We start from the raw sequence: 17,901 nt of genomic DNA, 5'->3' as shown, positions 1-17,901 counted from the left end.
GAAATAGACTCTGGTACGGTTCACCTACAGTGTAAACATAAACTGGCCGTGATTTAGTCCCAGTTCAAACGTCAACATGATTTTTAGAGCTCTGGAAAAAAAACGGTTACGTCTTGAAATTCAAAAAAGGGTTTTATCAAATTTGCTCCTTGGATATTCTTTTCTCCCAACGAGTGTCCTTCCCCGATTGTTCTCGTGAAGTTGGGAGGCCTCACCTTTGTGATTTCTGGCCAATGGGTAAAGCGAACATCGACCACATGCTTCAGGCTGTGGTGCAGAGGGAAAGCGGTCGACCTCTGATCAAAGGGTCACAAATTTGTATTCCGCTTTGCCAGCCCATGTGTGGAAGAGTCCTTGGGCAAGACGCTGAACCTCACATTGATTCCTGGTGGTTGACGTTGGCGCCAGTACAATACCGTGGAACCGCCACCAGTGAGAGAACATGTGCGTTCAGCATATCGTGTTCCTAAAGGACTGTCACTACCCGATATGAGCGCATGAACGCCACATCCAGTGGCATGATTCTGGCTCCAGGATTTTACTTTCACATTATGATATATGAAAGACTTGGTGTCCTATAAATCCGGCCTGGCACAAAAGGCAATTATACATTTCTTCTTCATGATCAATTTTCAAACGAATGGCACCATTTCATTCGTTACTACCAAATCTGAGTTGTTTGGTACGTCTTAGAAATGTGCGTAGCGACATGTAAACGCAACAGCCAAAAACGCACACATCTACGCACATCTACATAGACTTTCCATTGGAAGTGGCGGCTTGAACGCGCGTGAACGTCGCTTTCAGCGCTTTGGGCTTTCAAAAAAGGTAGAAAAGTGGCATTTATCACAACTTGTAAAAAGGGAATAGTGAATTCAAACAAAAACAAACCAAAAACGTCTGTGCTCGACCCTGATCTGGACTAATGAACTTCGCTAAAATGGGGAGAACAAATACTAATTATAATTGCAAAGTGGGAGAACGGTGTAACTTCCCAAACCTGGATTTCCGTTTTTTTTTCTTCCGAAAAGAAAGTTCTGCCTTGTCATCTTCTGCTGGGCTGAGTGGAAGCACTAAAACCCGTCTAACATGTGGAGCAGGTACAGGTGAGGAGCAGGATTAAGGATCAGCGCCGGGAAGAGTCAGGACATGACACAACTGACTCACTCTGAAACCGTCTACTCCTATTTAAAACGTCTGACTGTAAAACCTTAAGACTCAGATTGAACCTTTTTCTAATTCCGTTCTCGTCGACGTGAAGCAAAACGCAGCAGTTTGTGTGTGTTTTCACAACACACACAAACTGTGATAAAGTGTCAATGTAGGAAGTTATTCCTTACCGTGTGATCAAAGAAAGAAAAACAGATGCAGAGATTACCACTCATGTAAAGAGGAGGACTGCAGAACATCTGCCTGACAACATTCTAGTTCTGTGCTGCTGACTTGTTTACTAATCTGACTAAAACCCCAAATCCACTTAGGTGACCTCTGAGGTGCCTGAAAGCCCTCATGGTTTCCTTCAGCCGTCCCGCATTCATACAGATGGTTAGCACCGTGAAAAGCCAAGAGGAAGGCAGCTGTTCCAGCTCCTCATCCTCCTCTCTCTTCACAGCTCTTTGTTGTTTGACCTGTAGGAGGAGGAGGAAGACGAAGAACCTTCAGACTCGCACTGACCTTTGGCACCAAAGTGACAGGACAGAGCCATAATCAGCTCAGAGGGAGGCGGAGTCAACTCGGGTCATTCAAACACGCCCAACAAATCTGAGTCACACAGAGAAACACCTGACGGGGAACCAGGAGGTCCCAAAGAACTGCGAAGAACTGAGATCAGCCAAGTTCTGAAGCCCTGTCAAGCTGAAAAAGAAACCAATTTTGCGTTTTTAGAATTAGAAATCGATTTTCACACAAAATAAATAGAAAAAATAAACTACAAAGCGACTGCGGGGTAAAAAAAGAAAGTGGGAGCGAAGGGGAGACGTGAGGCAAAGGAAAGAGGAGAGGAGTGAGGAAAAGTTTAATTAGAGGGGAGGAAAAGAGGAGAGGAAAGATGCGGGAGGAGGGCCACCCCCCCCATCATCCCCCTTTTCATCCCTTCATCTGAGCCTGCAGCGTTTCTGCTAAAAAAGCCTTTCTCCACGTTGCCGTGCATGTGGGCGCGCACGGGTGCGTGCAGGAAAACGGGGAGATCAAAGCTTTCGGAAGCTGCTCTTCATCGCTTTTCCGCGGAAGCTTCCTGACACTTAACAACTCCTCAGAGAGTCGGGAATTCTGGGAGGAAAAAAAACTCGACCCGGTATAAGTGACGGGCGCGATCTTAGGATGCGGTGCATGTTACTTCTGCATGGCTGTGGATGTAGGTCACTCTGAGACTCCACCCTCGCTGACACACACCCCGCCACCCACCCACCCACCCACGCCTGCAGGGGATCTGCAGGTTAGGCGACCTTCACAGATAAAGACTACCTGCAGGAAAGCACTCTAAAAGATTCCCGGGAATCTGTGGAATGTGGAGGTCTGGCCTCTGGAAGTGGACTCCTCTGTGGAGCATTAGAAACTTCCGGATCGAGGAGAAAACTCAAAAGTCCTCATAAGCTCTTACTTCCTCTGTTTTCCACTCAGAGTGGAAAGAGGAAGTGTGAGCAGATTGTAAAAGAGCGGAGAAAACACGTTTATGTTTTTTTAATCTGTACTATGGAAAACCTGAGAACTGGATCACTTCCTCTAGAGTCAGACCAAAAGGCCTGCAGAACTTGCAGAACCGGGCCCTCAGCCCTGGGTCCTGCCTGCATGCGTGTGCGTTTACCGTCGCTGCCGTTCATGCTCTCAGAGCTGGACTGGGCCAGCGGCGTCCTCCTGCTGCGCCTCAGGGACCCGCCCGTGCCCGGGCTCCCGGCTGGTGACGCCGCCCCCTCCCTCCTGAAGAACCCGCTGAAGAAGCGAGCCAGCCGCCTCTCGCTGGAGCGGCCCCCGCCCCCTCTCAGGAGCCGGCCCCTGCCGTCGACGACGTCCGTCAGCTGCACCAGGTCACTGTTGTCCAGCGTGCGGTTCTTTGCATCCCGGGCCCTCTCGGACCGGCTCAGCTCCGTCAGGGATTCAGTCCGGTTGAGGACGGCGCCCACCTCCAGGGTCCGGCTCTTTTCCCTGCTGGGGTCCGGCAGGCGGGGGCCCTCGGTGACCCCGTCGTTGGGGCGCTGGGCTGTCGGCCCAATGCAGCCGGAACTGCTGTGCTGCTTGTCCCTGGTGAGCGCCCGCAGCAGCTCGCTGCCGCTCCAGTGCCTGAAGCTGAAGCTGCGGTGGAGAGGGGCCGGCTTCAGAGGGGGGGTCCCAGGACAGACCGGTTTACTCTGAGGCGCTGGCCCATCTCCGTTCACAGGAGGCTCGTACCTCTTGTCCTCCATGCTCTTCGCCTTCAGCAGCCTCTTCCTCTTAGACATGCTGCCGTTCTGAACCACAGCAGCTTGAGCCGGGCCTGACCCTTCACTGTCCTGCTTGGTGCCATCTGGACCGGGACCAGGACTGCCTCCAGGCATCTCTTTCTTCTGCTCCGTCAGCGGGCTCCTGGCCTTCAGCAGCTTCCTGCAGCTCTTCAGCTTCCCCAGCTCCAGCTGTCCGGTGCTGAACGTCCTAAAGCTCCTCAGAAATCCACGGGACGAACTGAACTCCTCTGTCTCGTCCTCCACCTCCCTCAGCTCCCCCAGCTGCCCGGTTCTTTGGATCTCCGTGGAGCCCTCCGTCCTGAAACCCCCACGTGTGGAGTCACCTGCTTCCTCACCACCAGCTTCATCCATGCTCTCCTTCTTCACCAAAGTCAGAGAGATCCGATAGACAGTCCTCCTCTGAGGAGTACCCCTCTCCATGCTGTCCAGCAGGTACATTCCAGGTGAATGGCTCCACCTCCACCTCCCCCCACCCTGTTAAAAACGTCCTACTGAGAGGATTTGCCTTAAAGCCCCGCGCGGGTGCGTCCCTTAGCTTTCTGTCCTCCAGATGAACAAACACAGCAGCATTCTGACTCCTCCCTGTGGAGCTCCGCGGCTCGAGCTCTCCTCACACAGCAGCCCCGCGGCTCACGATCCTCCTACACCACCAAGCGCGTCCCGGCTCGCGCCGGCGACTCTCATGGTGCGCGTGCGCGCCCTACCCTCCCAGCCGACCGCCGGGCTTTTTCCTTCTCCGAGGGTGACGCCGATTTGGAGCGAGGCACGCGGACCCGCGCTGCCCTCAGCCCGCTGACACGTGCACAGAGCTCGGCGGGTGTGAGTCCTCGTCCTCCGCTGCCTGCTCCGCTGTGCTCTGAGCCCTGCCAGCGCGCACACATACACACAGCAGGGGTGGCGGGAAAACACGGAGTGGAGTCCTCGGTTTACGACGGTGGGGTTGGAGGTTTTATTGTGATTTTCTCTACCAGATTTTCTGTGCTATAGGGCGCACCGTCAATGAATGGTCTATTTATGAAATGACGTAGAACTAAACCATGAGGCCCGTTAAGCAAGACATTCACAGTAATTGTAGAACTTGTTTTTGACACGCTACATGTTAGCCGCGTCAGAAGTGTTAGCCGCGATAGGGTATTTACAATGGCTGTGTCCAAATTGGAGGGCTGCGTTCAACCTGGGCTGCATTTAAAGGCTGCTTACATCACAGCGCCACGACAAGTGCTGTTAAAATTCAACGACTTCTGCAAATGTGCCCAACAAATACGGCCTTCTTATTCCCAATTTTAAGGATTGATCTGGTGTATCCTTCTATGCTGGCAGTATCCCAAGATGCATTACAGTCGAACCCAGGAGATTTTCTAACAACAATGGCGGACTGTGAAGCGGGACCCGTAGTTGAGGCCTGCTTCACTACTCGTCTCTGTTTTGGACTCACGGTTGCCAGGGAACTGGACATTCGCCTATGTAACGGCTGGAATTATCTAAAGGCTACACTCGTCCAAATTCACAGCCGTTAACATCTGTCTTACCCGCTCCACGAAAGAACCCGTCAACCTTGCCCTGGGAAGGCCGCGACCCTCAAATTTGGACAAACCCGATACCTGTAACTCCCAACCTCATTTGCAACACGTAAACAAACAAACTGATAGCACTAAAACAAACATTAATGTAACCACGTTAACTCCCAAATTGGTTAGTAACACAAAAAAGTTGTACACAGATACACGTTAGTTGTGTTAGCGTACAGCAATATCTGTAACTCCCAACCTTACTTGTAACACGTAAGCAAACAGATAACACTAAAACTAAGCTAACTCCCAACTTTGTCAGGAGTCCGACACAGTCCGACACCGCTTTACGTTATCCACATTAGCATATGTAACTCTCAACTGACTGTCTAACTCCGAACCTTGTTAGTAATATGTTATAAAAAATCCTACACCGCTACAAGTTAACCACGTTGTTGCATTCTCTATACAGTAAACCCTTGTTTTTCACGGGGGTTACGTTCCAAAAAGAACCCGTGATAGGCAAAATCCCTGAAGTAGAAACCTTAATTTTTTTTTACAATTATTATACAATTAAATACTCTATTATACAATGAAAAGAAAGAACAAACCATTTTACAGGCTCAAGCATTTGTTTCACAAATAAAAGTACTTTAGAAAGTTTTTTTTTCAACAAATAACTTCTGTACTGTACTGTCAAATAATAATTTGAATCATCGATATGAACAGAAGGCTTCAAATTGCGGGGATTAGCCCCGCCCACCGCGTCCAGAATAATTGGATTAAATGGGAGAACATTTAAAATTATTATGAAAAACATACAAAGTACAGTCGGACAAATAGTGACTCAGGTGTATTTCACTGCTCTTCAGACTGAGCCGCTGCATCCTGACTCCGCTCTGCAGCGTTTTCTTCTTTTGAAGCCCGCGGTGCAGCTGTGTTTGTTCGGGAGAAGAACATAGTGATAGGCAGTTGTTGTCACTCTTTTTTCTATGGGTTTTAGAGAAACTTGAAATTGCAAGAGAGTTTGCACGTACGTGTTGTAAATTTGGCAAGCTGTTATACGTACGTGTACATATTAAACTGCAACGTTATTGACGCACAGGTAGAGAAGAAGCGGAGTGACTTTTTAGCCAATCAGAATGCAGAACACAATGCAAGATGCAAATCCGTGAAGTAGCGAAACCCTGAAAAGTAAACCGTGTTATAGCAAGGGATCACTGTAACATCAAACCTTGTTTGTAAGTTGTTTTAAAAAAATAAAAACAGACCTACATTTTGACATTGAGTGCCATGTACCTCTCTAAATCCCTTCAAGTGCACCTTCTAGTTTGGAACATATGGTACTTTATGTATTAGCACGCTAAGGATGAGGAGAACCTCGGACACCTGCATGACAATAAGGGAAGAAAATGTTGCAAAGTTTTAGATGACTAACAAGCCCCACTCCCCTAGAAGATCCAGGTCTGGATTTATATGCGGCTCCCCATAGGGGGCGGGGTTTCCTCCACTCTCCTCCTCATAAACAGTGGCTCATAGGTGGAGAGAGGAGCAGCATGGCTGCAGAGGTCAGCATGACTGATGAAGGACTGAACCTTTGTTTAACCTCTTGAGGTGGTGCTGCTCATTACCTTGAAACACACACACAAAAAGATTTCTCACCCAGAATTTACTTAGGGAGAACATTAAAGTTCACTTCAAACTAAAACAGGAAGTGATGGCCTAAACACAAAATCTCCTTCCCCAAAGTTCAGGAAGAAAAGTCCTATAAACAAAACTATTTTTGTCATCTGTGGGGCACCTTTGAGAGCTGATCATGGTTGTTCCCACAGAAACAGACGAGAGAAGAAAGGAGCAACCCCCTCAGAACATCATGAATGATGACAAATGTGATTTTTGTTCTTTTTTAAAAGACCCGCTCTTATGAAAATGGTTCCACTCCATTCTGATGCAGACAAATAGATCCAGGTACGTCTTTGTTTTCCTCGTCTGAGCTGCCATCTGACTCTAAATTGTAAGGCTGGATAGCTCCAATATTTTAGTATCAAGAAGGGGTGAATTTAGAGGTGAAATCCTAATGAACTACTGCTGCTCTGCAGAAACTATGTCCTAGAAAATGACATTTTTTTATTGGGCCTAAAAAGAGCATAATCATAATTAAAAGACCACTGGCAAAGCTTTACCAATAGAACAAGAGACAATCAGTTGACTGAAAAGGCTAAAGATTTAAAATTGTTGAAATAAACAGACTTGTTCAAACTGTTTAACTATTTTGAAATTGTTTTATCGCAGATACTTCAATGCAGTTTTGATGACTTTTCATTCAACTTTGCAATTTCTCCCCCCATCATGAGACCTTTTAGGAGGAGCTCCATCTTTTTAAGCTAGGAGTTTAATAATATTATGAACGCCATGTGTAAAATCCTAAAATTGCCAAAAAAAATATTCACAGAGGTGCTAGCATTTAAAAATGAGAGTCTGCACAGCGACAAAGTGACACAAACGGCGCTGAAACCTGGCAGGTTCAAAAGGCTTCGGTGACACCCGTGTTCACACTCATCTCCCCTCTGCAGGAGCTCCGCTCCGCATCAAAGAGCAGCGGAGCGTCGGGAGGTGCAACTCCCTCCTATTCATCCTCCCACGCTCTGCCTCGTTCCCCCTCGAGAGGCGAAAAAAATGGGTCAGTCGGCAGAGAGGAGGGAGGCCCCCTGCTGGCTGCAGGAGTAGGATGTGGAGGAGGCGGGCAGAGAAAAGCGAATCGTCGGCAGCTGGCTCCCTTACCTTTGAGGGGCAGAAACGGGAGCAGGTGGAAGAGCGTGGGGGAACATGATTGGAAACTCGATCAGAAAGAAACGCCAACGAAAGGAAAGTTCTGGAAATGCAATCACAAGGATGCTGACTTGTTGTCATGGAGACCATCCCCGGAGGTCACACGGATGAAAAAAGCAACGGCAGTTTGAATTTTAGAGGACGAAACATCCTCATGAATGCAATTAAAAAGGACAAATATTCACTAAAACTCTGCAACTGCGAGTGATGACAATGACACAGTGGAATCTGAATCTGTACACAGCCGTTACACATTCAGCAAAAGACTAACACACACACACACACACATTAAGGAGTGTGTGCAGCTGAGAGGAGGCAGCTGATCTCTGAAACCCCACAGGAGCACACACACACACACATTTTAATCTCTGTTACAAAAGACTCGCCGCAGATGCTCGGCCGAGTCTGGATCGGGCTGCTAATTGGCCGGAGAGCAGGAAGTGTGCAGCAGGAGGCGGGCCTTGAGGCAGCTGCTCCACCCAGCAGGTGCATACGTACAAGTCTGACCTTTAAGAAGAGTGGAAAGTGACGTCTACAAAAACGCAGCTAAAGATTCTTAATTTTGTATTTAATGAACCAGGTCATTTTAACCGTCCCTTGACCAAACTTTAGTCTTTTTTATGCACAATTTTGCTGGTTCTAAATGAAAGTCAACTACAGATCCAACGTCACAACTCAAACCTCTCACCTTTACCATTTGTTTTTGGGTTTTTGTCTAACCACCTGCTTTTCAACAAGCAGCACAAACAGGAAAAACAGAGATAATCATGACTCATTGTGAAGCCGTTAGCAGAAATCTCTCTGTGATTTTGTTTCCGCCGCCATCTCTCGGCTCTCTGGGAGCCAATTAGCATCCAGTCCTCCCAGTAACCCCCCCCCCCCATACACACGCACGACTCTGAATGATTCATGTATTCTCCGTGTGCTCTCTAATGATGCCTCCAGGGCACGCGTGTGCACGTCTGGATGTAAATGCGCAGCGTGTGCATCTTCATGATGTCATGGTCTATATGCCGTTCTTGCAGTGGAACTAATGTCAACCAGGTGTTAATAATCATCTTAAGGACGTGAAGGTTGCTTTACTAAATAAATAAGAGCCAATTTTGGGATTTAGCTGATATTTGTGTGAAATTGAAACTTTGGTTTGACGTGTTTACTGTTGACCTCAATCACGATCTCTGCTCAGGCTGACACCTTATCTGAGGAACCTCTGGCGTCTCCAAAGTTAAAAATGTGAGGAATGTTGGAGTCAGCCTGGACGTGTCGATGAATGGAAAAGTTCAGGTTCCACACAAGTCGGCTGCTTTTTCGGACAGATTTTTTTTACTGAAACCAAAAAAAAACAAATCAGGTGCATGTTTGCAGATCAGCATTCGCAGCAGCTTATGTGAGCAGTTTTTCTCATTCTTTTTGATGTTTGAGGCATAGCTTCCATGTCTGACAAACTGTCTCGTACGTCGTCAATCATCTTCACCATTTCAGCTGGTGTGAAACACCTGAAAGTACTCGACTGTGCAAATTTACTGCACACTTCACCCACATACTGAGAATACCCTGCATTCTAGTTTTCCCCAAATTACTGCAGCTTTTTGATGCCCCCTACTGGGCTAAGAGCACCGGTGCTTCACATGCACATTTTAATAATGATGCTGTCATCAGCACATTGTCATGGAAACCAGCATCATTTATTGAACCCAAATTAGTTTCTTGCTGTTTTTTCTTTTTTTGCCATTTTGAACAATGTGACATTGATTCTGGCTTGAATCAATGTGACATTAAGCCAGCTGCAACAATTCAGAATCAATCTCAATCAAACAAACACTTAATTTTATAGATCCAGGCTTTTAAATCTGTAGGACCTTGTAGATATAAAGAGCCTGTAGAATAGCACTGCCATGCAACAGCCAAGAACAGTTTGTAGAAATACAGGAGGGTACAAACTGAGGAAAAGTAGGAAGATCAAGAAAAAATTGATAAAAACCACAAAGATCATCTTTTTCTGAAAAAATGTTTTAGTCGAGTCACACTTTTTTTTAAACGACACCTCCTGATTAAAACATTCATTGATAATGAAGCTGCAGCCTCAATGTACCAGGGATTTTTAGGTCAGCCTGAAGATGGCGCTGTTACTCATAGAATAGATTTTATGTTTTTCTGGGTCAGAATCCTTTAACTGATTAGTAAAGCCCGATTTGCTAAAAGGTACAAACAGGTATCATTAAAGTCATGCTTTCTCCATTTACCAGCGAATAAGTTTCAATTTTCACCTGTTATTCACACAAACGTCCACCTGGTCACACAAACGTATACCCGGTCACACAAAGGTACAACCGGTCATACAAACATCCATCCGGTCAAACAAACGTCAACCTGGGCTGCATCTGTGGCTTCAATACCTGGACATCAGCATGTGGCGTAGAAGCAGCTGCCAGAGTTTGCTCCTTTAATTTCACCAGAAATCTGAACGATCACAACTCTTAATCTCACCAGACTGAGAAATGGTAAATGGCGTATACTTATATAGCGCCTTTCTTCCTACAAGGACAAAGCGCTTTACAGTCACAGACCCATTCACCCAGTCACACACACATTCACTCACACATTCAGACACTGGTGGCGGCTCCGCTGCCAAACATAGGCGCCCGCCTACCACCAGAGGCAAGGTGGGGTTCAGTGTCTTGCCCAGGGACACTTCAACTCATGGGCGTGCAAGGCGGGAATCGAGCCTGCAATCTTACGATCATGGGTCGACCGCCCTACCGCTGCACCACGGCCGAAAAGAAAAGAACTACACTAAATGCGACGCCTTTTCAGAAAACAAGAGTTGATTTTAATTCACCTGTGAGGAATCCACTGATTGTCATGCTGTACAGAAGACACGCCTGACAGCAGCAGGTCACACTGCGGTCATATGAGATTGTAAATACTTTTACACACAGAGGTAAATAAAAGCAGGCAGGATACTGAGAGTTTTTTCAAAGGAATCTGTAGCTGTCTATGTTCACAGAATCTACCGTGGACACCCCCTCCCCCCCACTATGCTTTGCTCTTCGAGGAGAGGCTGAAAAAGTCTTCAAAACAACTAATTTCATACATTTTTCTTATATTGATTTTTCTTTCCACAAGAGGTAGCAAGATAAAAGGGAGCGGCTCCATTGATGAAGGAATGGATAAAGGTGTCAGACTAAGATCTTCACCGATATAATCAAAGGATGAAATGTGAGTCATCTTCTGCAGTGAACAGAGCAAAGTGAGTTGGAGGGCGAGTCGTCATGACATCGCCCAGGAGGGAAAAACTGAAGACCACATGAGAAGAACAGAAGAAAGGAAACAAAGGGCACAAAAAAGGATGATGTACCAAGAATTTAGAAAAGAGACATGAGGAAAAGAATGAATGGGTAAAACAAATGGACCCAAAAGTTTCAAAGGAGAGACTGTATAGAAAAATAAAGAGATCAAAGATATAAAACAATGAGCTAATTCCAAAAAGGGCGATAAAAAGTTCAGGAAAAGATTAAAAGAAAATAGAGAAGTAAAAAACAAAGAGTTGAAACAATGGGAAGTAAAGGAAAAACCAGGAGGTAAGGGAAGGAAATAAAGAGATGGGTGAAAAAGAAAAGAACAAAAGATAAAAAAAGTCAGGTCAAGGTCAACTTGATCGTCGATTCTTCACATGTGCTTGACATACAATGAATCAATATTCAGTTTCTTACTCACTCAAGCGTAGACAAAAAAAGACCATTTATAGCATTAACCAATAAAGTGCAACGCCATGAGCTACGTTCACACCGCCCTCAGCCACGCTTTCAAGTCTCCACTTCCAGTGAAAAGTCTACATAAATACGGGTAATTGTGCATTTTTGGCTTCCGTGTTCAACACTCATGTTCACGTGTGGCTACTTAAGTTTCTACGACTGTTTTTCAGGCTCTACGTACAAAACATGCAGCCATTGCAAGTTAACCCAGCTTGAACTTTGACCAATCAGGGACTCAGCCTCTGTACTGATGTCTGGAGGACGTCCCCTTTCCTTCACAGAGGTGTCAACCATTTCATAATTGCTGTTTGTATCTGTCTGTAATTCTGACACCAAGTCATTCATGTGTCAGTATAGAGCTGAGAAACAAAAAGCCTGGAGCGAGAGTCGACAGATTTTCACCGCTTTGACATTTTGCACCAAAACTCTTCCAACTGTTGGACATGCGCTAGTGAACAGTAGAAAAAGAAGAAGAAGCCCCTCCCTGCTTGTCCAGTGTGAACTCCATGGGCTAAACCCACGTTCAACAAGTACGTCACAAGCTTGGGTGTCCATAGCTATAGAGAAGAGGAGAAAAGAAAGGTAGAAGAGGTACAGAAAGTAGCAGAAAAGACGATAGAAAACATGCGATTAACACTGGAGGGCAAAACTATAAAAGAGGAGGTGGGAAGGAGAAAGAAAATAAGTACTGGTTTGAAAGGGAAAAGGAGAAAGGATGATCCAGATACCAGCAAAGGATGCATCAGAAATGGGCGGAGCAAGAAGCTGAAAATAGCACCTATATCACAGCTACAAGCTTTTTCCAACTATATTTTTTCACCTGCACCTGATTCACCATGATTTGAATTAATACATAATTAGAAATTCCGTTTTTTATACATGTCATCAATCGTGAAAAAATGCTCCAAGAGCATGTTAAAACCACCATTTTCATTGGAGTGGGGTTTGACGGGCCTTCATCACCACATGATTCAGAAGTATCTGGAGAGCGACCAGCGCGCTCCATCAGCTGCTGCTGTGATCCCGCAGAGCTGCAGCTCAGCCGGATTAATCGTCTCTTACTTAAAAATCAAACGCTTTGGGAGACGCCGGGCTGACGACACTCTCTGCACACAGCTTCCCAAACATCGCAGCTCCAGGATGATCTGTCAGAGCATCAGCTGAGGAGCCTCTGAGGGTAACTTCAAACCGCAAACATGGACACACACACACCCCCATCTCGTCTGAGTGGGCGGACGACACCCTGAAACAAAGATCCTGGAGCAGATGGGGGCCTGATGCAGACACCAGATTGATTTCTCCGTGGAGAACAGATGGGGCATGAACCTCTGCAGGCCCTGAGGACTCTGAGAAGACAGGAAGCTGCAGGTTGTTGGAACCACACTCGCACATCTTTTACCTCTAAAGCCTGAAGCTCAGCCAAGCAACTATTATCAAGAGATGCCAGATTTTTTTAGATGAAACGTCAAAGTAAAGTCTTCCTCATTTTGACAGAAAACAGAAGGTAAGGATGGTTTTTAGGGGATAAATTAAGCGTCTGATTTGTGGCTGGCCCATTAACGAGTTGCTCTCTCAGCAGTTGAAGAGGGATAAAGGAAGCGGATCACATCGACCCCCCCCTAAAAACAATGGATGACCCCTCCAGGTATAAAAATAGTCTGCCGCTTCCTGCCACCCCTAACAATGAGCTCACGTGTTGTTGGCATGAAGAACACAGCAACGCTCGCACAACAAAGCTCAGGGGAGATCGTCTGACGATGGAGGATGATCGGTGGGGGGGTGAAGGGATGCAGCAATCCCAGGGGCGTTGATGTCACTTCCTGCCCCATCGATCTCCTCCGACGAGGCGTGGCGGCGCTCTGCAGGGTGGGGATTCTTAGTGAGGCTGCAGCAGATGCTCTGCAGCCCCTGCAGGCCCCGCTCTGCCATTAATCATTTATCTCCTAATTAGGGCTACTTCTCCTCTTCCTCGGCACACTTACAGTCTCGGTGTATCCTTCAGCTGTCCCTCATCTTCCTCTAATCACATCTGTTTGTCTTCCTTATTTTAATGTGCTTCTTCCTTAGGTCTGCAGGCCAGGATTTATGGCGCTGCATTAACAGGAGGAGCTTTTAGCCTCGCTGTTTATGTCACTATGCAGGTTTTTAGTCAGAGTTGACTTCATCTTCTCAAAAACAAATATATGAGCCTGAAGCTGAAGATACTAGTGGAACATGTCTGTGAACCACCTGGACAACTAACACTGAAGAATTCCCAAATCTTTACAGAAAACAGTCAGGGACTCCAAACTGACTTCTTTTGAGCCCAATGTTTGGCTTGTACTATAAGACACAGTGGTGGAAGTATCATGCTACGGGCCAGAGTTGGTTGCTTTTTCTTAGAATTTTCACAGAAAAACCTAAAGAAATCATTTTTCCAGTCCAGAAATAACCCCCACAGTCCAATCCCAAGTTTGAGGCAAACCCTGCTCAAAATATGAAATAGTAAATATTGCAGGTCCTCAAATGACCACTGGGGGCCACAGCAGCCCACGCTGAAAGGTCAGACTCTTTGACTGTATATGGAGAACTGGACTGAGCGGGTGTGACGTCACCCATAGAAAATGCCTTACCTCTGGCTCCAGCTAAATGAAGCCAATTCAGTTGTCATTTTTCTGCGATACGGACATTGCCATCTTGGAGTCACTTCACAGTGATTGGTCCAAGTCGGTCTGAATCAACATTCCTATGGCAACTCTTGTCACCAATCATGAGTAAGCTTGTGGAAGGAGTCCTCAATCCTTCCGATGAAAGTTTCTCAGAAGAATCTGTCAATCAAACTTTCAAGGTGGGGGCCACCAGGCACCACATAATTTTACTAAGGCAGCTGATTGGTCAGTTCATGACTTCAATAACTTGCCATTAAGAAATAATGTCATGAAAAAAAATTGAATTAGCAAGACAATGTTTAAGAAAAATAGTCTGGCAAATTTGAGTAACAGCTGTTTATTTCTCTATAGAAGTCTATGGGATTTTGGCTTTCAGGAACCAGTGGGTACTTCCTGTTTGGAACGCAAGGGGGGGAAGGGTCGCTTAGTCCAGTTCTCATATACAGTCAGAGGTCCAACTTCACACAAAAAATAAACATAATGAAAGCATTGTGTCTTTTTAGATGTTTATTGTTGAGACAAAAACTTTGTCCAAATCAGCTGTTTTAGTATAAATAAAGCTTCAAATTTGGTGACTTTTAGAGGCATTCACATTTGCAGGAGAGTAGACACAACAAAACTCTTCTTGTAATTACAGCTATCAACTTCCCCACATTAACACTAACAGTCTGTATCACTGATAATTTGTCTTAATTTCTCTTAACGATTGCACGTTGAAAAACCTTTCTGTTGCTGAGTTTTTAACTTCAACGCTCTCCATAGAAGCAAAAAAAAAAATGTCTGTCAGAAAGCCGACACCATAGTTCAAAAAAGCAGAGACAAACTATGGAAAGGAGACTTGAAATGGCAAGTTTTTAATCAGTCATGCCATCCAGTTATCTCAACAAAGATATAGTTGTTTGGTGGTAGCATTGTTACATATCATATGGTACATTTTATGTTTACAATTGTTTTTCCTATTGTAAATGGAGTACAAGTAAGGGATAATGTCTGACAAGGTGTCCATTATCAGAAATTATTGGATAACGCAGAGGTGTGACCTGTGACCTTTGCACAAGAAGCAGACTGTTCGATATGCGATGTGACGCATTGTCACGGAAAAGGCTACCAAGCCTGCTCCAACCTCGCTCTACAGCAGCTGGTGTATGAGGACCAACCAGCAGAGGACAGTGGTCTATTATGCTAAACGTCATGTTAAGTGACACAAAAGATCATTTCAGAGAGGAAGTTCACCTCTTGCCGCCTACCAGATGATGAAGCAAAAGTTTGTTTAAAAGAAACAAAGTCTATATGTAGTTTCCTAGATCGCTTTGATTGCAGGAAATATCCACCCTTACCTCTGATCATTAAATGTGTTTCAACAATTCATTTCAATGATGAAATTATTTATAAACACGTGATCGGTTCTCTGTTTCTCTTTTGCTGCATCCCAGTCTTCAAAATGACTACATTGGTTAAAGGAAACTTTAAAATCGCTCGTCTTTCCTACCGTCTTGGTGTTATGACGGTATGACTTTAGCCCAGCACAATAATAGTTACATTGAGGTATTATGACCAGAGACTTTGTTTTATCTTTCATCTTTAAAGTCTTACACGATTCGTTTTGGCAACAATTCGATTCATATCATACTTCAACCTACTGTGTACCAATCCACATGGTTTTTCCTCATTTCGATTTAATCGATTTATGTCACTTTGAAACGATTTTAGGATAGTATAGGTTGATTGGTTGGAGTGTAGGGATATAAATCGTTTCATCGATTGTTACATCCCTGTTTTACCGTATATTGTTGCATTCAACTAAATATAGCCAGAGTTTTTATGATACAAGAATGGTTTTTTATTCATATTTCTGTTTACAAACATGAACAGGCTTTGTTGAAATCATGGTTTCTACCATTTCGTCTTAACACATAAATTTAAAAAATCCTTGAATTACCATCATACTATGTTTGATCAATTTGACTTATTGGCATAATGTGTCAATAGTTAACTCGTGTTAAAAAAACGCAACTGATTAACAGCTTTAGTTGCAACTTCTCCTCCCTAATCGAGAAAACAATAAAAAGAGCTAAAATAAATATAAAAACAGTTCAAAGCTGATGGACCTAGAATAAAAAACACATAACTGTTCTGTTTATAATCATTTTAGACACTTATTTTGACAGTTTTACTTCTGCTTCTTATCTGGAAAATAGGAGATGTGGCTTGTGTGCAAAGGCAGCCCACATTTAAGAAAGTGAAATCTTTTACAAAATGTACTGCTTTTCAATTATTCCTGTGTTGTTAAAGTTGTAAAAAAAAATATTGTTTTTTGTCTCAATAGCAGCTTTGTAGCAAATCTCAAATCCATTTCTTTCAAAAGAAATGAGAAAACTCTTCTCTGTAGCCTTTGTTTGGCTAAATATGATCAAACTGAAACAAAGTGTGAGGGCAGACAACCAGGTTATGGTGATGCTAGAAAATCGGACATTTCAGTAAAGGTGCGGCTGGCATTCATTTGCAGAAGTGGGATGACGGCACGTCTTTGGCTCAGCCGACAGCCTGCCACATCGAGGAACAGAGAGCGTGCATGCGGCTTTCTCATGAAACAGAAACATGACGAAAAGCGGCCCACCGGCTGCCGCGGCGCATCGTGAAACAGGACGCTTTGACATCCCTCTTCCTCCTTCTGGGGGATCCTCTGAGGATCTGCAGCGTCTCAGGTGAGGCTTTGTGGGAAAACGGTTCCTGTGATTTCCCGTCAGCCTCCACTAGACGCTGGGTGAAAATGAGCTGCAGTAGAGTTCCTCTGTGGGTTTAGTCGTCTGTCAGAGAATAAAGCAGTTCCTCCTCTGACGCATCAGCTCATGAAAACACAAATTACACACACCGACTCACTGTCATATCAGCGTGCAAAGAAACCGCAGTTTCCTCTTAACCTGGAGGATAGTCATCCTCTGTGCTCAGGTAAACGGCGCCCGAAAAAACCCAATCAACTCATGAAGCAACTGTATTTACAGAGTATAACAACAAAACAGATTTTTTGATAGATTTTTTGATAACAAAAACAAACTTGCATAAAGTATTATAATATAGCATAATAGTGTGTGCTACAGTTAAAAAAATATATGAAATTACACGTCTTCAGTCCTAAAATTTTATCTGAACATTTGGAAGAATTTTTATGGCGTCAACCAATCAGGAACTTTAGTGACGTGTTGATGACGTACTCAGCGATTGGAGTCTAAAACCAACATGGATAAAAATCTGATCCTTCTTCTCTTGAACTTTTTCTTACTTGTACAGAGGCAATAATAAAAAGATCCTCTAATTATACTATTCGTTTTTTTCCTAAGATTAAAGTCGGACATCCAGTCATCAAACTGGGCCACAGAAAGACAGACGTACTGCTGAAAGTGGCCTGCGTTATTGGACAATCGTCGACCAGTGAATTTTGGTGTGCGCCAAAAGAGCAAATTTGACGCATGTTCGTTGTGATCGTAGCATTAGCCATGTAGCATATGATTTTCCTGCGTATGGTAAGGGAGGGTATTCGTAAGCCTAATGTAAATTGCTCACATTAATGGGCCCCTTATTGCTGTCCACAGGATAGCGGGACAGTGGAAAACATGGCTACATCTCTCCTGTCTCACCCTTACTCGCCTTTGCTGTTGTATAAGACTCCAATCTGAGCTGTCATTCGCAGCATGCCCGTAGAAATAAATGTGCATTAACATTGTGG

The 17,901-nt window shown here is 44.8% G+C and overlaps 1 protein-coding gene across 4 annotated transcripts in view; it reads right to left on the bottom strand.

The window, feature by feature from the left end:
* Positions 1-17,901, bottom strand: part of LOC101165954 (arf-GAP with GTPase, ANK repeat and PH domain-containing protein 1) — a 131,309-nt gene that overhangs the window by 97,970 nt on the left and 15,438 nt on the right. The window contains exon 1 of one of the 4 annotated variants that reach the window (XM_011482933.3): positions 2,804-4,305. The exons of 2 other annotated variants lie outside the window; for them this stretch is intronic. In XM_011482933.3, the coding sequence (XP_011481235.1) occupies positions 2,804-3,875 (1,072 nt within the window). In that variant the 5' untranslated portion in view covers positions 3,876-4,305. Of the gene's footprint in view, positions 1-2,803; positions 4,306-17,901 lie in introns of those variants that run through there. One more of the 4 variants, XM_011482937.3, reaches the window with a different exon arrangement.

This window comes from Oryzias latipes, chromosome 2 (genome assembly GCF_002234675.1).
Source record: "Oryzias latipes chromosome 2, ASM223467v1".
NCBI classification, from domain to species: domain Eukaryota; kingdom Metazoa; phylum Chordata; class Actinopteri; order Beloniformes; family Adrianichthyidae; genus Oryzias; species Oryzias latipes.
This window is presented reverse-complemented; position numbering and strand designations above follow the sequence as displayed.